Source organism: Triturus cristatus, chromosome 12, assembly GCF_964204655.1.
Source record: "Triturus cristatus chromosome 12, aTriCri1.1, whole genome shotgun sequence".
NCBI lineage: Eukaryota > Metazoa > Chordata > Amphibia > Caudata > Salamandridae > Triturus > Triturus cristatus.
In genome coordinates this window covers 607,355,474-607,381,947 of record NC_140595.1, presented here as the reverse complement: position 1 = coordinate 607,381,947, position 26,474 = coordinate 607,355,474, and the positions used below count along the sequence as shown (strand labels likewise).

Sequence of the window (26,474 nt, the reverse complement as noted above, 5' to 3'; positions counted from 1 at the left end):
AGAGAAAAGGTGAGCCCTACGCGTCGCCGGTAGCTGGTGGTTGCTTCTCCTGGCTAGGCTTCTCAGTACCCCTCTACCTGGAGTACCAATCCACCCTTCCAGATAATACTACCGCCCTGTGACTTTTGGCTCACCTCCCCTGTCCGGTGGCTGGAGCTCCAGAGGCCGTGCGTAGGTTGTAACTTTCTTTAGTTGGCACGGTGTTATCTTTGAATAATTCCAGTTCTGGTTCTGGGAGACCACACACGGGGGTCGCACGTTAGAACTTCCTTGTAGGTGGACAAGGTAGGATCAGTTTGAGTGATGCTGGGGATCTTGCGGCAGTGCACAGCATGGATCCAGGATTTCTTGCCTTCCACTCGCAGGGCCGTTCTAGTGGTCAGAAGGACTAGCAGGGGCCCTTTCTTGGCATGTAGCTAATTTGTCAGTGCTCCTGTTTCTTTGATGGAGCAGTTGATTTAGACCCAGAGTGATGAATCTGGCTTGACTATCAGTGTGGGGCAAGAGGGGGGGAACCAAGATTTTGGAGCACAGGTATCCAGATTCTGCAGCTAGTCCAGAAGTCCACACCATCTTCTCAAGTAGTAATGTTGAGGCAGAAGAAGGAATGAAACCGAGTTGGGGGCAGGTTTTTGAATTAGTTAAGGTGGGTAATCTGTACTTGAATAAGTGATTGGGGGCTCAGGTCCTTAGTGCTGTTGACAATTTGGATACTTTACATAATCAAGACGGCTGCTATAAACCCACCACCAACATAACTTGGCTTTTTTTTGTAGCTACTGCTTTGAGTAATTTTGGGTATTTGAATAGCGCAGGTTTAAAGACTACCCATAATTGTTGGAAATCAGATGCGTTTTGTGTGCAGGATGTTTAAGTGGAACATAAAACTTAACCTCCATAAAGGGACCTTAAGATGATTTATTTGGCTATTTTTCTTAAGATGAGCACACTTGGATTTGACCATTCCGGTCTTCTGCTATTCTAATCTACTGAGCAGTTTTGTGACAACGTACCGTCTGCCCCTCCCCCACCGCACCAGCAGCCCTACTTTAGAGAAACGTTCTTGCCTGTAGAGTAGCTTGTAACCAAAGTTCTTCTGGTCTGCATGGTCGTTGCAAGTAGTCTAGTAACTTTCTTGTTTAAGTAGTTCCTACGTTGGAGAATTTTTACCTAACTCACACTGAAAGTAAGTTTGCTTCCTAAATCGGTCTGTTCACCCGGCAAGATGCAAATATATTGGTTGCAGAGGCTTCCTTAACTTAAATGACTAAAGACCCATACCTTCCAACAGTCTTTTGGCCTGCTTATATTCTGATTTATTTGCTTTTTGTCCCGGCTGATTATACTTCCTTCTTTTGTAACCTCATCCTTGAAGCACTGAGTGACCATAGTTACCCAAGGGCTATACAACATTCAATTAGTAACCAGGATAAATAACCACTGCATAAATGACCACCACTAAGAAGACAGCATGTTTAATTTTTTTTCAACCTATTTTGATGAATTGAGCCCATAACCTTACTTTGTGGTACTTTGTCATAGGCTTGAGCAATCAACAATGCTCTGTTGCATTGTTGGGCTTGTAAGTTGTCTGAATATCCCTTTTCATCCAAGGTAAATTTGGTAGGAAACCTCTACCCATGTATGGAACACCAAAGATGTTCTCTTTTGCCAGAGGGTTTAAAACATTTCATATGGGGAGGGGGAGGCAGGAGGCGCTTGCCGACTAAGCAATGTTGGCTGATTTGGGAATTATCTACTGTTGGTGATTGGACTAGATCGTCTGTATGGTGCATTTGCAGTACACATAAGCAGTTCTTTTCCTTTCAGGCGCATTCTGATCAAGAAAAGCGGGCATTGCCAGTGATCATGTTCCCGGTGGCACAACCTGGACTAAGCAGAAAGAAGCGAGACTGGGTCATCCCTCCTATCAGCGTCACTGAAAACGAGAAGGGAACATATCCAAAAAAACTTGTACAGGTAAGCAAAGCATTTTAATAGAGGCGCAGTAGAGCAGTGTTCCGCATAACTAGCACTTTAATGGGGATAGTAGATTTCAGCTTTTCCTGGGAAGTTGTCCAACCGTTTTTGGTCCCTGCAGATACCCATTTTATGCTTCGGGAGAAAGTATAAAGTTATTTAATACACTAATGTTGAGGAATCTGTATTATGATCACTCAAAAGCTTAGGGGCTAAACATTGGATTGACTCTACAAGATATCAAGGACGTACTACACAAGTCTTAGCTTGTGTGCAATGTTCTTGCGTTGAGTGAGAATAGCAGAATAGCTTGATTGGTGTCTTCAGTTTGTCATGGCTTTAATGAGCATGAATCAAAAATTTGTTGTGGTCCTTTGCAACAGACTTATTTTAATATTGTTTATATAAAATGAATGCTCGAGTCCTCCAGTCATACACCTGCAGTACTTCCTTTGCTCATTGTGAATTCTCTTTCGTGAACTATGTCCTTTTAATGGCGCTTAACGAGGCTCGTTTCAAGTATTTTTTTTGGATCTTGCCATCGCAGCTTTAGCTTTGTTTGAAGGTCTATTGTGCGCAATCTCCATATTTGGCGTTGTCTTCATGGCAGCCCTTTTCTTGTGATCAGGTGGCTTTCTTGTCCATCTCATTTGCCTGCTTCATATTTGATGGCTTTTCTCCCTCTTGTGTTCAATCCTCTCCTGAACTATAGCTGCATTGTCATCCTCTTGACAGCTTAACTTGTACCTTCCATAGGTTGCATCAGGAAACAGATTTTTTTTTTCCCCCCCTTCTTTGAGCTCTCCATGGGAGTGCATGTTTTCTTGCTGCCTCCCTCCCTTATGTGCTGTTTCCCCACTCACATCGCCACTATGCATAACCTCCACCATTGATCTCCCTTCTGTCCCAGCTTACTGTGGCTGTCTGCTGCACAGTAATGTTGAGTAGCTGCCCCTATGATCCCTCCTCTCCCAAGATAGATATATCTATCTCGGCACCGCAACTATCCTGTCCTTGGAGTTGATTTACCAAAAGAGCGCACTCTGGAGCCAACAGATACCTCTTATGTTTTTTTTTAAATTTAGCGCTCCAAGATGGGAATGCGCAGTCTTGGAGAATTCAATTAAAATTGCAAAGATGAAGCCAACCCCCTCCCCCCCCCCCCCCCCCCCCCCCCCTAATTTTAATACCTTTTTTGGCCGATCATCTTTGTCAAAGCCAACCGGTTGGCTGCCAGCTCTTTCAAATGTGAAACCTATTGGATCACAGGAGAGACACTGAGTAATACTGGTGGAGTATTCTATTCTAGAGTGATTGCATTTGTGCAGGTAGCAAAAATACAAATTGAGTCCTTCTGAATGTTTAATTTCAGGTGTGAAATGGTTTTATGCTTTTATTCCTCCTACTGCCTTGTATGAAGATTATTGAACCCTTCCTTTCAGGGGCTGGTTCTACTTTTGTTTGTCCTTTGCCACAGCACATCTTTTACATGCTTTCTTGCAAAATGGTTTTCCAGCAGTTAATTGGTTTCTATACTATAATCTTTAGATCAAATCCAGCAGGGATAAAGAAACAAAGGTCTTCTACAGCATTACTGGGGAAGGAGCAGACCAGCCACCTGAGGGATTTTTCACTTGTGAGAGGAACACCGGTTGGTTGTCCGTAACCAGACCTTTGGACCGCGAAAAGAAGGATAAATATATGGTGAGACTCTAACTTGCTCTGTGCAGAGGGAGATGACCATAAACCTATTTCTGCTGCATGTTGCCTCCTTGCCCCAATGTGCTGTTGCTGGGTGCGCTTTCAAATGGTTTTGCCTTGGGCCATTTATTTCTCCCGCTGAAGCGTGATCCTTAAGTCCTGTTACCCAGTGCTTGTAAGTCCCCACACCCCCAAAATCCTTTTGTCTGAAATCTTCTTTTGCTCTCGACCTGGTACCCATTGGCGAGGACTCGTGCTGCATGTTACTTGAAATCGAGTGTTGATCTGCGTCCGCTTTGTCACTTTATGGAATGTGTTCCTGTAGGTCAGGTGCATTAGAATTGCTCAATCTGTAGGTAGATTCTTCCCTTAGAAGCTGGAATTCAGCAATATTGTGCTTGGCTGTGCTAAACCAATTCCCTCACTTTCCAATGGTCTTAACCTTTTTGAGCAACTCCTTTTCCCTACTGGGTTTGGATTGACGAATGCCCCAATGAATGGAAATGGACAGGGTTTAGAATACAGTAAATAAATTCCTTGCAAAACCAGCTTGGCCAACGAGAGATATTGGATTTGTTACACCATGTGTTACATTGATCCACAATGTTGTGCGATGGAATAAGTCAACAGGAGAGCAGCACTAGTTCTTCCGTGGTGTGCTGGTAGAATATCCTGCTGAGATGCCAGCATCGGCATTAGCCTATGGAAGAGGCTAATGCTGTGGAATCACAAATTGGGGTTAGAAAATGGTAGCTTATATACTTAAGCTAGTTGCTGTTTGGATTCTGTAGAGCAGCAGGAGAACTACAGATAGTATTTAATATAACTCAGAATAAGTTAGTATCTTGTTTACCCCTTTGGGATACTCTAGTGATAAAAGTACAGTTTATCAGCATTTAACACCAAGTGAACTCTACCTCTTAGTCTGCGCCCTAAATGCACTTGCTCAATGTCTCTTTAGGTCCGGATGTCTGCTAAATATATATTTTACAAAAAAAATGCGTACCAGTAGATGGACAGAGGAGCTTTCCGTCTGCCATCTTAATTTATGGATTTGTTCACATTTTCCTTTCACCCACCGCCACCTGCTGCATGGGGCAGCTGGTCAGCCTACTTCAGCCATTGGCTCTCTACACTGTGCATAATTCCATTTTGTCACCTAGTTATCCAATTAAGTACCAGGGCTGGTCGACCAACCTTTCACTTAACACTTTTTTAGGTCTCGCCTGGCATTAGCAGCGCTGCTCTTGCCATGCGAGGGATTTTTGTAATCCATTCAAGATGTGCATGCGTACGGAGGGACAAAAAAATGCACGCACATGTGGACCGCATGACGCCACCTTTGTTTACATTAATTAGCGTAGGGATGTTAACACACACGCGTGCATGGCGGCGTGTTTTCGCTTTCCCTCCTTCCGTCGGGCCCCTCCTTGAATCCAACAAAGGAAATGTGTGAAACACACCAGCATTCTCACTTCACTGCCGTACTTCAGTCTAAAATGGATTTAGAAGCAATCCAAACATAAAAAAAAAAAAACGGAAGCCACCGTTTTCCTTCCAAACGGAACCACGGGGCTGCTTATGCTTATTTCCATGTTGAAGAGTCCAGCATGTCCACTCCATTCGTGCTTAACGGGACTGCAATAAAAGAAATAACCCCTCGCAGAATTGGTCGGACTAGCATTACCATATGTTTGGAAATTGGATGCAGATGGTCATCCATTTTCATATTGATATCAACATGAAGTTGTAAAATGGATAGCTCTGCTCTCACAGGCTTGCCGTTTTCTGGTCTGCAGTGCAGATATGCAGATCTACAAACATGGCTGTGCTTTGCACACACCCGCTGGCAGGCAGGACCGCAGCAAACCAGAGACCAAACATATTGAGCATTAAAAATGCAATAGGTCTCGCCTTTTTAAGTTAAAGCCATTTGCTTTACTATACAATACCATTAGCAAAGCAAATGGCTTTCTTAATCAAAGGCGAGACCTATTGCATTTTCAATGCTTGCTTTAATGTATTTTTGGAAAAGTGCCATTTTTAGTTTTTTTTTTTGCTAACATGCATAACCGCTTTTGACTGCAGCAATTTTATTTTTCTGTTACCTTTCTAATGTTTATTGTATGTTTGCATAAACACTGATTTGCCAAGGCTAGATCTATTGATTTACTTCATCTGGTTTTAAGATGAAGCGGTCTGTAGGTGCAAGTTGAAAAGTCTCCCTATCCAGTGTGCTGGCATGTTTATTTGCTTGAGCAAACACAACTGTTGTGTTAATGACGGAAGTATATTGCAAATGTTATATTTTAAACCCTGGACTCCTGGCTTGGTGCCATAAATGATGCCAAACCTGGCTTCTTTAATCATAACTCCATACTCGTTTGTGATCCATCCTTTGCTTTATAAACCTTGCTCACGTGTCCTTTCTGCATACATCTCAGGCTATTTTTTCCGTTCAGTTCTCTTTTGAGCACTCTTGCTGCCTTAAATATTTTACTGCAATTGGACTGGGTTAAAAAGGCGTGGATTACTTCACAATCCAAGTCCTTCCCTTTGGGTGCTATATACATACGTTAGTTTGCTCTTGGTGTGTTCTCTGCAGCTGAACTCTCATGCTGTCTCTGAGAATGGGATGCCTGCCGAGGAACCTTTGGAAATCATCATCAAGGTGACTGATCAGAATGACAACCGCCCAGTGTTCACGGAATCGGTCTTCAAGGGTTCTGTAGCTGAGATGGCTACGCCAGGTAATGATGTGTTTATTGAGTACCGTTTAGATGATTATCTTGTCTATCGCATAGATCTGGCAACGGACTGAGTCCATCTTCCCTACTAACCGGTAGATGTGCAAAATGGTGGTCTGTAACCTGAAATACAGAAAGTTTTCACAATCCCCAGTGTTTTTGAACTAAATGTTTTGTTTGCTTACAGTTTACAAGCTCGTATAAAAATACTTTGTAGTCTATGTAGCTGATAAGCTTAGTGTATAAAAACTAATGGAGCGAGGCATTGTTTCAAGCCTTCCTTAATAAATCATTAAATTTTTAGCCAGATGTAATAAATTGGGTTATTATTTGGGGTTAGAGACTACACACCTCGGAATAATCATAACCCTTGTTGAAGTGAACCCTCAAATTCACAAAATTAACTTGAGCTTAACCCTCCGGTAACTAGAACACCGAGCAGACCATCTAGATTTAGGGCAGTAGGTAAAGTATTTATGCAGTACCAAAATAATAGTCAAAATAATAAAGAAAAAATCCCAAACAGAATTAGTAAAATGGAATCCTATTAAGTCAAATGACTCCTAAATTATAAAAATCCAGTAAGTGAAACCAGAGATGAATTCTTAAACCTTTAAGTAGGAGTATCGCCAAGAAGCGCAAACGAAAGTCAGAGGTTGTTAGGCTAGGACATGGGCGCAATTTGCCGCTAACTGTGATGAAGCACAGATCAGAAAGTCCAACTAGGATCATTCTTGTCAAACATTTTACCTTCTGAGCTTACCACAGGTGTATACTTCTGAAGTCCCCCAGGACCTTATGGGAGGCACTTAAAGACTCAGGCAGAGTCCTACGATAGAGTCCAGTTGCCACTTGTCAGCTGCACGAAAAAGCTTGTTGTATCCCACTAGCTAGAACAGAAGGTCTACTCTATGACCCTTGGAGTCTGCATCTTTGCTCTGGATATTGGAGGGAGCAGGTTCAGTCCTTCAGGAATCTTCTCAGGTCAGACAGCTGTTTCAGTCTATTGAATATGCCTGGCATGAGCTAGTGTGTGGAATGACTAGCACATCCTAACCAACGGGTTTAAGGTTCCTGGGGGACAACACTCCCCATCAAAAAAATGCAAAAGTGTAGCGTTTTTGGCCACATCTAATATAGGCTCTAAGGGCTGAAGAGTTTATTGTGGGTAGTGTACTATGGTAATCCTAAAAAAAAACTCCCACATCAAATTCTTAAATCCAGTTTGAAGCAGCCACTGTACTCCAATAAACCCAGAGATAGACGTCTGGTGGAACAAAAGTAGGGCTTTCTAGCAAATAGATAGTGGATGCGCAAGAATTGTCTCCGCGCCCTGCTCCATCTTTTCAAGTGTGCCCCAGTGTTGTAATTAAAACTCGTAGATCAAAGATTTGTCTTCCAAGTGCACCTCAATGTTTTTTATTTAAACCCAGCTCAGTTAAACAGAATTTGACCCTAATGTCAAAAAGGATGCTCACAGCCCGTATACTGCTTAGTCTGTTAAGTTCAGAAGAGTCCTCTGACCACTGAAGTCACCCTATTGTTAGCTTTTGGGAGGCATTTCAGACCTTCATATCTATTCAAATCCCTGACTTGGGGGACCTTTAAGAACAAATGCATATTAATCTGCAGCAACTTCAGGCTGGTAAAAGGTTACTTTTTCTTAATATTTATAAAAAAACCTCACTAACATTAAATTAGTTTTGGAGCGTGAATCTTTCTGGATTCACTATGCTGTGCATTATTCCGCGGTCTGGTGGTTGGGGTCCGGAATCGTAGTCTGTCTTTGTCGTTTTTTTTTTTTTTGTAGCCCAGGTGGGCGTCCCACCATTTGGTGTACTTCTCGTGACGTCGGCATGCTTCCTGTGGAAGTCCCACCTTGGGGCGCCATCTTCAGATTCTTTTTTCCGCTGTTTGGTCTGGATCGTCATCGTGAAGCTCGAGTTTTTTTGAAAAGGAAAAAGCACGAGTTTCATCAAAAGTTGAGGAAGACTACAGAAAGGAAGACCAACAAGCCTGGACGACAAAGGAGGAGAACCTCTAGCTTCGTCGTCCAACGAAGAATGCGCACTCGGGGACACTGAGCGCAGGAATGGACAAGACACCTTTTAAATTCTGCTGTAACTGCCACCATAAATACGCGCAGAAGACCAACATCCGGTCTGCAACCTTTGCCTGCCAGTCGACCACAAGAGCAAGGACTGCAATGCCTGTTCGGCCTTCACACCAAAGACACTCCGGGTGAGAGAGAGACAGAGGAGAGCCAACTACAACATGAAGGGCAAGGGAAAGGCCCTGTCACTGTACGAACTGGGCCTCTCCACCGACTAAGACAACGTCGCAGAGGGACCTGATGACTTCACGGTCGCAGAGACCGATAAGAAAACATCTGACAAGGTAGGAGAGACGTCTAGCACTAAACCTTCGACAGGGCCCTGAAAAACAGTCAGACTCTCGAAAAACAGTCCAAGTCCTCGAAAGGAACACCGGCGCCAACAAATTTGAATGACCGCGAGTGGATCCAAGGACTAAAGCCCGGCGGATCCTTCGAGAAAGACTCCCAGGTGCCGAAGACCGGCGAAAAGCAAAGGTCGTCGAAACAAGGCCAAGAAATTGGGCATTCGACCTTCGAAAGAGAAGGTTGTGTCGACGCAGGCTCCGTCAAAGACCAGCGCTCGACGCCGAACACTCCTCCGAAATGGAAAAGAAAAAGGAGGCTTGAGGCAAATGGAGAGCATCCTTCAAAGGAAAGGATTTCAACGAGAAGATGAGAATTCACTATTCCAACGAAACCACAGTCTATCGTAGAAGTCGAGGAACAAGAGGAGTTTGATGCAGAAGAACTGTCGAAGACTCCCGGAGAGGAAGAAGAGGACCTTTACTATGAGGGAGAAGAATCTGAATAACAATCGAACTAGGGCTCGGCGCCGTCGACGACCGGACCTGGAGTGGCAGGTCCTCGATGCCGAAAATCCAGAAGAGCCTGTGGAGACTTACCCTTCGAGCCCTTCGCCGCCAGATGACATTGGGGCTTACAATATGGTACTCAAAAGCGCGGCTGCAGCTTTTGGTGTTAAGCTGGAGGAAGAAAGGCCGAAAGCAGACTTCCTACTGGAGACACTGCTCCCCATCCAAACTAGGAGCCAGTTCCTCCCCATGCTCCAGAGTGTCATGAACCAGGGGAAGGAGGCGTTCAAGGACCCAGCAACATGCAGGTCCATCACACATGACGGAGAAAAAATATAAACACTCCTCCCAGGACCCTCCATACATCAAAGGATCCGTCACAGCAGATTCCATCATTGCATCTACTGCCAGAAAAAGGGCCAATGTCCCAGCAACCTCTGGACCACCTCTGGACAAGGAAAGCAGGAGTATGGACCGGACTGGGAGAAAAATTGAGAGAAACGCGGCAATGCACTGGCGCATGGCGAACTCCAATGCCCTATTGAACAGGCACCAATACCAACATTGGGACGAAATGGGGGAGCTAATCAAGCACCTTCCCGAGCAATACCAACAAAGAGCTTCGCATCTAGTGGAGGAAGGAAAGAATATAGTGAACTCTTGCCTTAACAGCGTTGGATGGAGCAGAAACATCAAGCAGGCTGATGGCAATAGGAATAACAGAAAGAAGGTAAGCCTGGCTCAGGATTTCTTGCTTCAAGCAAGAAGTCCAGAACAACATCCTGAACACCTTTCAACGAAGAAATGCTGGTCGGGGCACCAGTGGATGAAAAACTCACCCAGCTCAAAAAGAACGAAACGGCAAGGTCCGTGGGGGCCCTGCAATTCAGAGGGATAAGAGGTACCCCGACACGGAGACCTTACGGAAGGGGAGGAAACCAGCCGGGAATGTCACACCAAACCTTCCAGCAGGGCCATCAAGGCGACAATCACGGAGAGCAGGGGCAGCAGAAACAAAACTGGCAGTGCCAGCCTCGGGCCAGTCCTTTCGCAGTAGGGGGAACGGACGAGGCCCAAGAGGGGGAGACCAACCCACCTCGAAGTGACTTCACACGGAGAAGAGTGCTCACCCACAAGATCCCTCCAAGGGTAGAGCACATAAGATCCAAAACGAGAGGGTTACACAGACCAAACGCCAACGAGCATGCAACACCAGTAGGCGGCAGACCGACTTTCCATTCATGAATGGCAAAACAGAACAGACAAATGGATACTCAACATCATACAGTTTGGATACTGCATAGAGTTGGAAAGGAAAGCACCAAACAAAAAATCCAAAGAGAAGGGAACACTCGGGACAGGAGCTAGTGCAACTCGTAGAAGAAGCACAAGAGCTACTTCAAAATGAGGCCATAGAACCAGTGCCATTCAAAGAAAGGAACAAGGGAGTGTACTCAAACTACTTCCTGGTACCAAAGGTGGATGGAACACGAAGACCCATCCTGGATCTACGGTTCCTAAAGAAGTACTCCCGCAAATGAGAGACGGAGACTTCATGTCCACCGTGGATCTCAGATGCCTACCTGCACATCCCAATGAACAGGCAGCACAACAATCTGAGGTTCACCATCAACAAGGAACACTACCAATTCACAACCATGGCATTCGGGCTAAAGTCCGCACAAAGGGTTTTCACAATGCCTGGCAGCAGTGGCAGCGTACCTGCGGAGGGAAGGGATTCATGTGTACCCTTATCTCGCGACTGGCTAATAAAGGCAAGTTCACGCGAAAGATGCGAGGAACACGCACAGCGGGTCACAAGGACACTAACTAAGCTGGGATTCTCAATATACTGGGGGAAATCCTCAATGGAACCAGAACAGGTGAAGATCTTCCTGGGGGCACAGATCAACACCTTGCAGAGAACGGTGATGCCCAGCAACAAGAGAACAGTGACCCTGCTGAAGGAGACTCGCCTCTACCAGAAGGGGCAAGCTCTGCCCATGAGAACAGCGAGCAAGATCATGGGGATGATGGCGTCATGCATTCACCTAGTTCCCAATGTACGCCTACACATGAAACCTTTCCAGGAATGGCTGCAACAGCAATGGTCGCAAGCGGAAGTTGGGAGGATGTAGTGGTTGTAACGCACACCGTGCAAGAAGAGAGCATGGTGGAACAGGGAGGACATAATTATAGGGAAGCCCTTGACACCACCAAGCCCAACGGTGACCATCACCACAGACTCATACCAGATGGGATGGGGAGCACATATGAACAAGCTCAGAGTGAGGTGTCTGTGGACTCAAGCAGATGCGGTCAAACACATAGACTACCTGGAATTGAAGACTGTATTCCTAGCCCTGAAAGCCTTCCAGAAAAAACTGTACAACCAGAAGGTGTTGATACAGACAATACAACAACGATGTTCTACATCAACAAGCAGGGAGGAACACAATCATTTCCCCTATCCAACCTGGCTCAGGAGATTTGGAGATGGGGCCATCCCACTCAATATAGACCTGCTGGCCATACACCTACCAGGGAAGGACAATGTGGAAGCAGACTGGCTCAGCAGGCAGACTTCAGCGTCCCACGAGTGGGAGCTCAATGGACCAGAAACGCAAAGGCTATTTAGAGGTGGGGTACACCGACAATAGACCTGTTTGCAACACACCAGAATGCAAAATGCCAAAACTTCGCATCCAGACAACCAAAAACAATCCCAGGGGATTGCCCTATGGATAAGTCGGTCAAAAACATTTGCCTACGCTTTTCCACCAATACCACTGATACACAGGGTACTCAACAAGTGCAGGAACAGCAACATGACACTGATCCTAATGGCACCACAGTGGGCAAGACAGACCTGGTACTCACAAATAGTGGAGCTGGCACAGGGACCACCACACAAGTTCACCAAAAGAAAGGACTTACACTCCATGCAGAACGGAGAGGTTCTACACCCAGAGCCAGAGAGCCTCTGCCTAGCGGAATGGCTCCTGAAGACATAGAGTTCGCACACCTTAAGCTACTTCAAAGCACTATGCGGGTGCTCCGGGAGGGAAGGAGACCGATGACACGGAAATTCTATGGGGAAAAATGGAAGAGGTTCACACAATGGTGCAGCAAAAATAAACTGCAAAATAAGTTGACAAAGGAATCAACGGTGCTGAGACCACACGCTAAGGGTACACCTAGCAGCGATTGTAGCCTACACACGAGGTGAGACGGGTGAATGTTTCTTTACATCACGAGTAGTAAAGAGGTTCCTGAAAGGGGCAAAAAGGATAGCGCCAGCAAAGAGGATGCCGCCGGTGTGGAACCTCAACATAGTCCTAACGGTACTTATGAAGGCGCCCTTTGAGCCCATCCACAAGGCCTCCCTTCAAATGTTAACAATGAAGACAGCCTTTCTGGTGGCAATAACCTTGCTGCGCAGAGTAAGCGAGCTGCAAGTGCTAACGCTGCAAGAGCCTTGCATCCAAATACACAAGGACAGTCTTAATGAGAACTGACCCACACTTCACGCAAAAGGTGGTGTCTGCATTCCATATGAACCAAACAATACAAATACCAAGCTTCTTTCAGAACCCAGCCACAAGCGCACTGCACACTCTAGATGCTAGCAGGGCGGTGGTGCACTACATCGAGAGAACCAAGGAGCACAGGAAAACTAAGCAGTTTTTTGTGTCCTTCGTAACCAGCTTCCTGGGTAGACCAGTAACGAAAGGCACCATGGCGCGATGGATTGCACTGACGATACAATTCTGCCACAAACGGGCAGGGCAAGGACTATCGGAAGGGGCACGGGCCCACTCCACAAGGAAGGAAGAAAGCAACGATTGCCTTTCTAGCAAACACACCCATTGAAGGCATATGCCTGGCGGCAACATGGGCTATCACATGTTCACTAAGCACTACTGCGTGGATATACAAATGAACAAGGAAGCACAAGTAGGACAGAAGGTGCTTCAACATGTATTCAACGACCAACGCTCATCTTCCACTCAGCCGCCACAAAGATGACAAACCTCTACAAAATCTATGCACAGCATAGTGAATCCATAAAGATGCACGCTGCAAGACAAATAGTTTCTTACCTGTCGGTGTAGTTTTGCAGCCTGAAGATCTTTCTGGATTCACTAGCGAACCCACCCACCTGTGCCAGAAAGATGAGGCATGAGAAGGTGGAAGGACAGAGAATGAAGAACAAGAAGACTTAAAGAGAAATGTGAAAGGATATGATTAAGAAAAAATACTGAATTGCCTAGGGTTTAAAATAAAGAAATTCCCTAGATGGCGCCCCGAGGTGGGACTTCCGCAGGAAGCATGCCGATGTCACGAGAAGTACACCAAATGGTGGGACGTCGACGCCCACCTGGGCTACAAAAAAAGGCAGACTACGATTCCGGACCCAACCACCAGACCGCGGAATAATGCACAGCATAGTGAATCCAGAAAGATCTTCAAGCTGCAAAACTACACCGACCGGTTAAGTATTTGTTATTTATTGTTAAATTTTTTTTTTTAGATAGTCCCGTTGCTGATATACAAAGATTTTGAATGTAATCTGTATCTTCGTTTTCTACATTAGGCAACTCCGCCTGCCACACAAAGCTTTATGGGGAATAGTCACTGTAAGGACATGTTAACTTGGCATTTCTACATGTCCTACCTTTTCATGCCATGCAGCATGGGCTACAAAACCTACATAGGTTGGCTTATTAAATGGTAGATTTTTACCTGTCAAAAGGTTTTTAGGTCTTGCCTGGCGAAAGCAGCGTAAGCGCTGCTCTAGCCAGGAGAGCACCTTTTGAAATCCATTCTGCGAGGGCTCTCCTGCATGCGTGTGCAATGGACAAAGATGGCTGCTCTCGCCATTTGTTCATTGCAAACAGCATGCGCGTGTCCCTGGGACTGTGGACAGTCCAACGCCATTTTGTTGCCATAGCAACAAAATGCCACTTCACTTATTTTTTCTTTTTTTTGTCAGTCCCCCTGGGGCACAAGCAGGCATCCACTTCAGTCTTTTTGCTGAGATCAGCTGTCCTCACTGAAGTGGATGCCTGCTTGTGCCCTGGGGGAACTGCAGGACAGCCGTTGGCATTTGCAATGCAATAGTTCTCGCATTTATGCGAGTTTGAGCTATTGACACTGCAAATGACACTGCCTTTTATTTAGGTTTCAAAAACTAGAATAATGGCATTGCCATTTGCAATGTCAATAGCTCAAACTCGCGTAAATGCAAGACCTATTGCATTGCAAATGCTTGTTGTTTTTGGACTTTGACTGTTCGAATTGCAGTTTTTAAACTGCTGCAGCCATGCTACACTGGTAGGCCTGAAGCCATGTTTGCCCTGCCACTGTAACGGGTGGCATAATAGGTACTGCAGTCCTGGTGAAATTCAACTTTTAGACCCTAGGTATATCTTGTACCATATACTAGGGACTAATGGGTAAGTTACCTATGCTAATTGGGTGTCAACCAATTTCTTCATGTTGAAAGGAAGAGTACAGGCACTTTACAACTAGTTATCTGTGCACTTTAGCTCGGAGTTCCTAAAGCCAGTAACAAATGTAGGGTCTAGCAATAGGTAAAAAGTTCGGGAAGACCATGCACGAAAAAAGCAGATTTCCTACCCCATATGTCTGTAGTGTGGAATATTCCTGGGTATTCCTCATTGCGCTCCCATAACTGACTGTGGGATGAAAGGCCTTCTGGTGACACTTATAAGCTTTTCGTGCAACTAATAAGCCACACTGGAACTAAGCGTTATTCACTTCAGTCCCTCATCTAGGATATTATAACTTTTGCCTCAAATGTGTTTCATGTCTTAATGAGAAGTTAAAATCTCTTCCACTCTTGTGCGTTTTTTTTGGAAAGTTGGTTTTCAGAGTTTGTTTGTTATTAAGGGATTTGTTTGTCATTTGTATTCACTCCCTGCTATTCTGGTTATTTGCCGGACTTCCACCTGAGGTTAACTGCTTCAAGAATACTGTGATTATTAATAGCAGTGTTGGCACAAGTCCCTTAATAGACTAGCCTTCAACAGATTCCTTTAGCATGCCTTGTCTATTGTGGGAGTTGGAGTAAAGTAGAGCCATTTTCATATTGTGATGCTGTAAATGATGTATGTGATTATTTGCATTCACCTCTCTTCTCCAAAGGTACTTCTGTAATGGTGATATCTGCCACCGATCTGGATGACACCGTACAAACAACCAATGGAATACTAGGTTATTCCATCCTCAACCAGGAACCCAAGGAGCCGACTGATCTTATGTTCACCGTCAACAAAGAAACCGGTGTCATCAGTGTGATTGCAAGTGGCCTAGACAGAGAGGTCAGTAAAGGGACATTTATTGAGCTGTCCTCCTTGGTTCAGTGTTTTTGCTTCCAGTAAAGGGGTTCTTGCCACGATAGGGCCAGTCTTGTTAGTTCTTTTTTTTTTTTTTTTTTTTTGCTATGAGCAGTCCATGTTGACCCCAGTTTTATGCTCACCCCTTGTATTTACAGAGGGTCAGGATGTATACTCTGACTGTGCAGGCTGCTGACATGGAAGGAGAAGGCTTAACGACTACTGCAACTGCAGAAATTGAAATAAAGGACATCAATGACCATGCACCCATTTTTGACCCAAAAACGGTAACTATTATTTTTTTTTCTTGAGTAAGCAAAAGCATAAAACCTTTCCAGTTCTTTACAGTACTTCCTAACTATACAAATCAGGAACACTATGGGAGCTGTAGATTGCTATTGCTTATTTATTAACCCCTTGTGTGCCACACCCTTTCCCCGCCCTGTGCCGGGCGTTGTATTAGCGGGCGGGGTTCATGACGAGAGACTCGTCATGGGCACAGCGCGACCGTGCTCCATGACGAGACTATCTCGTCATGGGCACTCAAGGGGTTAAACTTCCACTCCTGCTTTGACTTTGGTCTCATTGAGCTAGGATAATCCTGTTTGGTAAGCTTTTATCTTGAGCAATAACTATGGTTTTCCAAAATGCCCTGGGTGGAGGGATGAAGGGGGGGGCGGTGGAAGACTTCCCAATAATGGGTCCAAACTCTTGGTCCGGCATTAGTATTAAAGTTTTCGATCTTCAATTTGAGCATTAGGCATTGTATTTTACTTTCCTGCGTCCCTATTCTGTGCTAAAGATTAGTAACGGACATTGTTACGAAATGAGGCTATTTTTACAAACTGTGGCTGTTGGAACATGCACTACCTCTTGATGCTCTTAGTGTCTTCTTCTGAGGTCATCTAACCCCCCCCCCCCCCCCCTCATTGTCCTTATACTGAGTTACACCGAAGGTGTGAAAGATGTTTTTCTTCTAAGACGTTTTCTTGAATCACAAGGTACAGTGACTCCATCTATTCCTGGTAATGTGCATGTGCCTAAGCTTTTCTGATGCAGCAGGCAAACCCAGTGCTGGGCAATCGGCCAACAGCTGGTACTGTGCAGTTTCTTCAGCTTGCTGTCGCACTAACTGGCTCACTGGGATGAGAAGGAGGAGCTCCTCCAACATCTCCCAGATTTCCAGAAGAGGAGACATGAGCTGGTCTCTAAGAGTGCATGCTCATATCTAATACTACCATCAGGTATGTACTTGATGCTGCTGACACTGCCCCTCTCTGCATGAATTCCAGCGTCAACTGCAGGCACACCTTGCTCCGTGTCTTGGCTTCAAGATGGATATTCTGCAGCATCGCTGCAATCTGCCCTTTGACAGAGAGCACCTCTTCGGCCTGCAGGTTGATGAGATGCTGGAGAAAATCAAGACAGAGATAGGAGTGCCCTCCAAATAAACACTGCACCTCCCCGTTGGTGTTTTCGGTAGTCAGCCACATTCCCTAAGGCTACCTTCTCCTTCCAGGGCCAACAGTTACAACAGCCCTCCACTAGGGGTTACTCGGAGGCTGACTACCTCTCTAAAGGCGGTTCTCTCAAGGAAACTGTCTCAACAAGCAGTGATTTGCTCCCCCCCCCCTCCCCCCCGCATCACACCACCTGTCAGGAGTCCACTCCAAAGGTTCTTCCTCACTTATCAACAGATCACCTCAGACCAGTGGGTATTATATATCATCAAACACTGTTAATGTTTCGAGCACACTTCCTCTCCAACCAATATTCCACCCCTCAGATATGCACCAACACCTGCTGCAAGTGGAGGTTCATGCCCTCCACAAGGGTGCCATAGAACAAGATCCTGCACACCTACCTGGCACGGGCGCCTACTCCCTTTACTACTTCATTCCCAAGAAGGACTGGGTCCCCCAGGCCTATCGTGTACCTCTGGTCCTTCAAAACATACATCCTGTCCGAACACTTCTGTGGCAATGCAATATGGATAAACTGGTCAGCGATACATGCCTATGCTTTTCAGTGTAGCTCAGATGCTTCAGCAGACTTTCCTTTTGCTCATCCTAGTGGCTCCCACCTGGGCTAGACATCCTTGGTTCACCACACTCCTCAAACTCTTGGTGTTTCTGCATGAGAGGCTCCAACAGGCCGGCCCTTCTCACGCAGAGCTATGTAGAAATCCAACATCCAGAGTCAAGGATGCTTGGCCTTCTAATTTGGCCCCTGAGGTCTTAGAGTTTAGCTTTCTTACTCAAGAATGCATGAACATTCTTAAAGTGCGAGGATCAACCACAGGTGCCTGTGTGGATTTGGGGGTCTTTTGGGGGACCACCCAAAGGTGCAGGGTCTACCCTTCGTCCACGGGTCCGGGATACAAACAGACCAACACTGGAGCACCGAGAGAGGATATTTATTACAATCTCATGAGATGGAGAGAGCATCGGCAACACACCCGCAGCTTGTCTGAGGAGGCAATCGCCTGAGTGCTTTGCTTCTGCACCTTCTATACCCTTCATCCCCACCCTGTGCGTGCTAGGTGAACAATAAGACACCAATAATTTACAGACAAGCAATGGTCAGTTATGATGCAATCGGCAGGTGGTGGCTGTTTGGCCCCTGCAGGGCATAGGTGAAAGGCATGATATGTCCAAGGTTAATCTGATAAGTTCACAGATGGTAGCGGTGAGGCCTCTGCAGGGTGTAGGCGAAAAGCATGTTTATACGACAAGTAAAGTTCGATCAGATAAGTCTGCAGATGGTAGTTGTTGGACCCCTGCAGGGCACAGGCGAGAGAAATGATTACACAGCAAGCAGAGGTCAATCTGATAGGCCTGCAGATGGTAGCTGTTGGACGCCTGCAGGGCATAGTGTGCAGGGTGAGGACGATAAACATCTGGAAAACTCCCTGTCCAACTGGTTGAGCATGGGCTGGTCAGTTTGTGGCAGGTCAAAGCACGAACAGGGTGTGAGCGTCCATGCAGGAATGTGGGAGGTCAAAAGTGGAGCTCCAGAGTGATCGTGAAAGAGGTCCGTCATGAAGGGTGTAGCACAAAATGGTGGAGTGAATGGCAAGGTAACAGACCTACTTTGCCACAGTCCCTCCTTTTGCCATAAGCGAAACCATATTCATTTTTTTAATTTTTTTGTCTTGTCAATTACAATGTTCATCAATAGCGGTGTCTCACGTAAGTCCTTATTTTATCGTTCTTGACCTGTGCATTTACGGGGACTGATTTGATGGCATTTGCGCAGAGGCCACAGAGTGGAGGACCACATTGAAGGCAAAGACCACAAAAGAGAACCAGGGCAAGAGGTATCGGGATGATCATTAGAACCTTCCATCCCCATGTCAGCAGAAGTTGCCATATCCAAGAACCAAGGGACCATGGGTCTGTATCTTGATGGAGGTCAGAGGCTATTTGATGGAGTGTTGAAATAGCCTCGTAGACAGATGATGAATGATCCGGAACATACACGCAACAGCTGGTGCCGATGATGCGACATGCTCCCCAGCGGTCCGCTAGGATGACATCAAGGACCATGCGATTTTGTAGAGTGGCGAGGCGTACCGCTTGTAGCTCCGCAGCGTTGTTGGCCAAAATACCAGCTGTGATGTTGACTGGCTTACATGACTCTGGTGAGGTGGCGAATGGCTCCGCTGTTTGCCATTGGTCCCCAGAAGGGAAGGATGCCCTTCATGGCATCCAGGAACTGTTGAGAGATTGTGTCTGTTTGTTCACCCACATTGTTGCTGCGGTGGGTGCGATGATGAAGAGAAGCAATGTAGACGGGGGGGGGGGGAAGGAGGAAAGCTATAATATGTGCCTCCCCAGTTCTCTAGAAGGCAAGTGTAGGCCTTTGTTCCACACACGAAGTACGTGTTTGGGGAGGCAACAAGGGGCGGTGGAGATGTGATATTCAGAGTTGTTGTCACGACACGAGCTGTCCCCAACGTACTCCATACCTAAGCCTCTGATACACATTAGTCCTGGAATGCGAACAGCTAGCGGTGGGGTCCGCTTGGCGGGTGTCCTTGCTTTGAAGCTGGAGAAGCATATTCTACTGGTAGTCAAATACCAGCATTGCCCTCTTCTCATCCTCAGACCAATTAGTGCACAAACATCTCTTTGGGTGGTGGGAGAGGAAAGGTGTAGTATTGTTTGGATACGGTCAGGTGTCCGAGTACATCCCTCCTTAGACCGCAGATGGCCGAGGTAGGTCACCTGCTGTCTACAATACTGTAGCTTATTCTTGGATACCTTATGGCCTTGTGATGCCAAAAAGCGCAGTGTAGTAAGAGGCAGTACAAGCCAGGGCCGTAGTGTCTGCAGCCAACAGAATGTCATCGACCTATTGGATGAGAACAGCGCCGGGTGGTAACTGTATTTGGTCGAGCTGTTCAAGGGCCTGGCTGTAGATGCTAGGGCTTTCGGTATACCCTTGAGGAGCCCGACAGAATCTGTATGATCTGTTTTTTTTTTTATGGTGAAACCAAAAAGATAGCGTGACTCAGGCTGTATTGGTATGGAGAAAAAGGCATTTTTGAGATCTATTACTGTGAAGGTAGTAGCAGTTGAGGGGATCATTGTCAATATAGTTATGTCGGAGACCACAGGATATTGTGGGACAAACTATTTAGTTAATTGCGCGGAGGTCCATGACAAAACGGTATATTTTCTCAGAAGTGGATGTAAGTTTCAAAACTCGAAGGATGGGGCTATTGCAAATGTTAGACTGAACTTCCTCAACTACCCCAGCTGCAATCAAATCCTGTACTATAGTCATGAGAGCCTTTTAGCCTTCTGCAGAAATTTTATACTGAGGGAGGCGAGAGGTCCATTCTGTTTTACGGTTATGTGGACAGGATCCATCAAAATCTCCCCCCACGTCGGTGTCCATGATGGCCCACGGGCTGTCCGGTAACTGGGACAAATCCTGCTGTTCGGGATCAGTGAGACAAAGGCAGGATTCATAACCAAGGGGGCAATCATTATCAAACAGTGACTCTGACATTCTGAGGAGAACAGCGAATGGTGGCTCCGAAATGCTTTAAAAGATCAATGCCCATCAAATTGTCTGGGCAGTTTGGGGAGAGCAGAAAAGAGGCAATCACTGCGTTCCCCTGTATGTCCAGGGGCACCTCAGTAGAAAGGGGGTTGGTGGAAGGCGTGTCGTCATCCTACAGATGTGACCTATGAGCCAGACAGGGGCGCCCTAGGACTCAGCTTATGTGAGGGCACTTCTAGGGGCCCCTGTGTCGACCAAGAATTTGTTCTGAGTTCCAACCACTGAAGCTGTGACCTAGGGCCCTGATTGATCAACTGGAAGTTCCGCTGGCTCCTTTCCCTGTCCATGGCTGTCTCATGCAAATTCATTGTCAGGGAAGTGGTCACCAGAAAAATCGTGTGCAAAAGCCTGTCTATTGTTATCGAAGACATTGGGGCGTTGTCCGTTGGAGGGTGGGACTCTTCCTCTACCCAGTCCCCTTCCCCGACCCATTGTATTTCGCTGTAAAAGAGGACAATCTGCGTGCCAGTGGCCGGTTTCCTTACAATTTGCGTATTGGTCCTGGGACAGTTGACGTGGGGGTGGGTGTGTTCCAGTAGTTGCGGGCGTATAATTATACTGTGGACCTCTACAGTTTCCTCCCCCGCTGATGCTTATTTGATAAAGCATTACTTTTGCTTTAAGTTCTTTTCTTATCTTTTTCCTCCGATCTTATTCTGCAGATGTTCATAATATTGGGCCATAGTCCAGATCTGTGTGGGTGTTGCAGCAGGCCACGTGCCACGGCCCCGAAACTGTTCCAAATCCGAACACGGGTCACCCACACCACGATCACGCCTGCAGAACGCTCTCCTGCAGAGATGTCACCATCACACATCGACACCGGCAGGATGATGCTCCACAAGAGGAGAATAACTTCCGAGCCAGCTTTGGACTCCCGCCGGATCCCGCTTAAGAAAAAACTGCCAGTGGCTTCGGAACCAGTTCTTTACGAACCTCTCCATTCCTCTTACCAAGATCCAGTCCTTCTCTCCCACACTTCGAAACAGACGTTTTGGAGGACTACCTAGGTGACCACGTCCCCTACCCCGGAGAGATGGATCTGAAGGCCAACAGTGCCCTGACCAAGCTTGGGATGACCCTGTAGACTCTGGTGCACCTATGGATACACAGGACCCGCAACTCTATGGAGCAAAAACGTCTCCCACAGAGGACACTGCCGCATTCAACGCCCTCATTGAACGTGCTGCGGCCAATCATGGTGTGCAACTCCACTCTGACACCGTCGGACGACTTTCTCATGGATACGTTCGCATCCTCAGAGGAATATAAAAACTCTACCCATGTTGAAGGGTGTCCTCAAACCAGCAAAGGACATCTTCAAGGAACCCACCAGGGCAAGAGTAATAAACCCCAGGATCGACAAATACAGGTCAGCGCCTGAGGATCCTACCTACATTAGAGGCCAGTTACCTCTGGATTCCATAGTAGTTGCGAATGCTCGCAAACGGGCACACTCGCAAACAGGTGATGCTCCTCCCCCGGACAAAGAGTCCAAGGTGCTAGAGACCTCCGGCAAACGGGTTGCGGCCCAGGCAGCTAACATATGGCGCATTGCCAATACTCAGGCGCTCCTCGCTCGCTACGATCGAGCACACTACGACACATTAGAACAATTACTCCAACATCTCCCTGACCAATTCAAAGAGGGAGCAGAGATCCTCATCAGGGAGGGGCAACTCCTCACAAACGCATCCATTAAGTGTGCACTGGATGCCGCGGATACAGCTGCCAGAGCCATAAACACTAGCGTCATGTTGCGACGACACGCCTGGTTACGAATCTCCGGATTCAAACCTGAGGTACAAAATAACATCCTCAACCAGCCTGTCAACCCCGACTACTTATTCGGGCCAGAAGTTGACACCACCCTAGAGAAAATAAAAAAGGACAGACACTGCAAAGTCCATGGGGGCTCTCCAAACGCAGTCCTTTCGGAGCGGCTCCTTTCGTCGCCCCGGAAATAGAGGAGCAGGTAGAGGACAGGGGTCACAGCAAACCTACAACAAAGGAATCACACCGTTCCTACGATAAAACACCCGGGGTGGTTATCGTGGCTCAAGCACAAAGGGCAGAGGACGCGGATACGGCAACACCAGGTCCTCCCCCAAGAACAAACAGTGACGCCCTCTCCCTTCCTCCCGACCACACCTGTCGGGAAGGCTACAAAGGTTCCTGTCCACGTGGAACTCCATCACCACGGACAGGTGGGTCAAAGATATTGTCAAACACGGTCACTGCCTAGAATTAACCTCAACTCCACCCACAATACCTCCAAAACACCGTCCTATGTCCTCAGAGCACTTAACGCTCTTACAGCAGGAAGTGCTAAGTATGCTACTAAAAGGCGCAATGGAGGTCGTACCCGTCCACGAGCAAGGCACGGGGGTGTACTCCCTGTACTTTTTAATACCGAAAAAGGACGGGTCACTCAGACCTATACTAGACCTGAGACCCCTCAACCGCTACATTCTCTCAGAGCATTTCCACATGCTCACCCTACAACAAGTCCTCCCACTGCTCAAACAGGGAGACTTCCTAGCCACGCTAGACCTCAAAGATGCGTATTTCCACATACCCATTCACCCCTCACACAAAAAATACCTCAGGTTCACAGTTCAGGGGCAGCACTACAAATTCAAAGTCCTTCCCTTCGGCGTGACAACAGCACCCAGAGTTTTCACAAAGTGCCTAGCTACTGTGGCTGCACATCTACGGAGGCAGCACATACACGTCTACCCTTACCTGGACGACTGGCTTGTTCAAGCAAAGTCAGCCCAGCAATGTGCCAGCCACATGTCCCGCACCATTCACCTCCTTCACAGTCTGGGGTTCTCACTAAATTACCCAAAATCCCATCTCCAACCCGCACACGTACAACAGTACCTACGTGCGACTATAGACACTCTGGCGGCCACAGCTCAGCCAAATTTAGTGAGAATCAACAGCATGCAAATGCTGATTTCCAAGTTCAAACCACAACACTCCCTTCCTGCGCGAGTGTTCATGCAGTTGATAGGCATGATGGCCTCCTGCATTTTCATAGTCCCACACGCGAGACTACATATGCGCCTGCTTCAGGAGTGCTTAGCACGTCAGTGGAATCAGGCTCAAGGACAGTTGAAAGACCTAGTGTTGGTGAGCGGTCGGGCATACAACTCTCTGCATTGGTGGAATCCACAAAACCTTTGCAAGGGCCGACCGTTCCAAGAGCCTGTTCCACAAATAATACTGACAGCGGACGCGTCTCTCCAGGGATGGGGAGCTCATGTACTCAACTACACAGTGCAGGGACTATGGACAACACAACAAAAGAAGATGCACATCAACCTTCTGGAACTGATGGCAATCTTCCTGGCTATGAAAGCATTCAAAGTACACCTGTGCAACAAAGTCGTGTTCCGGACGGACAACATGACCGCCATGTACTACATACAGAAGCAGGGAGGAACACACTCTCCACAGTTGTCTCATCTGGCTCAGAGCATGTGGAAGTGGGCCATTCAGAGGAACATGTTCCTCATGGCGGAACACCTCCCCGGCAAGGACAACCAGATGGCGGATCTGCTCAGCAGACACAGCCACCAGATGCACGAGTGGGAGTTACACCCATCAGTACTCCAACCGTACTTCCAACAATGGGGTCATCTAGAGATAGACCTATTCGCCACAAGCGAAAACGCAAAATGCCAAAGCTTTGCCGCCAGGTTCCCACATCCGCAGGGCAATGCGATATGGATGAACTGGTCCGGCAGATTTGCGTACGCTTTTCCCCCAGCGCCGTTGATACTGCTGGTGGCTCGCAAACTCAGACAACACTCACTAACAATCGTCCTGGTTGCTCCAACGTGGGCACGCCAGCCATGGTACACCACTTTTCTCGAACTTTCCGTGGTGCCGCATCAACGGCTGCAGATCAAACCCGCGCATTTCACGCAGAACCATGGAGAGATTCAGCACCCAGATCCGCAACAGCTGAACCTGGCGATCTGGCTCCTGAAGTCCTAGAGTTTGGCTACCTAAACCTGCCACCTGACTGTATGGACATCATTAAGGAAGCTAGAAGTCCCACTACCAGAGCTTGCTATGCAGCCAAATGGAAAAGGTTCGTCATTTATTGCAATAATAATGACATTAACCCGCTAGACGCATCTATCCAAAACATAATTTGTTACCTCTTACACCTATACCGATGCAATCTGGCGTACACCTCTATACGTGTCCATTTGACCGCAATATCAGCCTATCTCCAGAACAGGCAACACCTATCCTTATTCAAAGTGCCTGCCATCAAAGCATTCTTGGAAGGACTCAAACTAGTAATTCCTCCAAGCCACCCACCGGCTCCAATGTGGAACCTCAACTTGGTCCTCACACGCCTGATGGGTCCACCCTTTGAACCTCTACACTCATGCGAGATTCAATTCCTTACCTGGAAAGTAGCTTTCCTAGTAGCGATCACTTCTTTAAGAAGAGTTAGTGAACTCCAGGCACTAACCGTTCAAGAGCCATTTATACAGGTTCACGCCAACAGGGTCGTACTACGTACCAACCCCAAATTCATGCCCAAGGTGATATCGCAGTTCCACATGAATCAAACTATTGAACTGCCTGTTTTCTTTCAAAACCCACAAACTGTCGCAGAAAGAGCACTCCATACACTAGATGTGAAGAGAGCCCTCATGTACTATATCGACAGGACTAAGATCTTTAGCAACTTTTCGTTGCCTTTGCCCCACACCACAAAGGTAACGCTATCTCCAAAGCAGGTATAGCCAGATGGATCGTTAAATGTATTCAAATTTGCTATCAAAAGGCTAAACGCACATTAACAATTCCCCCACGAGCCCACTCAACACGTAAGTTAGGGGCCTCCATGGCTTTCCTAGGAAACATCCCTTTGCATGATGTCTGTAGAGCAGCCACCTGGTCCACTACACACACATTTACCAAACACTATTGTGTAGATGTGCAATCAAAACAGCAGGCAGCTGTAGGACAGGCTGTTCTCAAAACTCTTTTTCAGACTGCTGCAGCTGGCACTGGTAGCCGCCGCTAATAGGAGGTACTGCTATGTATTCTATGCACAGATATGAATTCAGCAGCCCACATGCCTCGAACTGAATATGCTACTTACCAGTATGCATCTGTTCTTGTCATGTAGGGCTGCTGACATTCATATCGCCCTCCCTCCTCCCTGGCGCCTGTAGCAGCTGCAGCTCTCAATTACTGCAAGCATGGTCATCACTTTCTGTATCTACTCCATCACTGCCACAATGGCGAAAATCTGAGGATGGAGAGGATGCCCATGCGCACTGTAGTCCAGGGGAGGAGTCACCTATCCCAGGATACTTCGAAGACTCTTCCAGGACAACAACGTGCAAACATCCGGACCCAACACTAGGCGGCGATCTATGCACAGATATGAATGTCAGCAGCACTACATGCCAAGAACAGATGCATACTGGTAAGTAGCATATTCATTACTAGTGGCTTTTCCTCTTCCTCCTGGTCTTTCCTTAGACCCTCCATCATTTGTAGCGTGAGTGCTACCAAACTGTTGCTTTCCTCAGCACTTCCTCTCCCCTCTGTCAACTTACGATACAATCCTCTAACATGGTCTGCTGGTGTCACTTTGTGGCGTTTCTCATAAAGAGAATACTCATAAGCAAATTGTTGTAGGAAGTAGCCCTTTTGAGGTGGT

At 46.9% G+C, this 26,474-nt stretch overlaps 1 protein-coding gene across 1 annotated transcript in view; it reads left to right on the top strand.

Annotated features, from left to right (window-relative positions):
* LOC146776372 (B-cadherin-like) overlaps window positions 1–26,474 on the top strand; it is a 234,340-nt gene that overhangs the window by 139,674 nt on the left and 68,192 nt on the right. Inside the window, exons 14-18 of the mRNA XM_085639278.1 lie at window positions 1,831–1,980; window positions 3,529–3,684; window positions 6,287–6,431; window positions 15,507–15,682; window positions 15,856–15,984. Coding sequence (XP_085495404.1) covers window positions 1,831–1,980; window positions 3,529–3,684; window positions 6,287–6,431; window positions 15,507–15,682; window positions 15,856–15,984 — 756 coding nt within the window. The remainder of the gene's footprint in view (window positions 1–1,830; window positions 1,981–3,528; window positions 3,685–6,286; window positions 6,432–15,506; window positions 15,683–15,855; window positions 15,985–26,474) is intronic.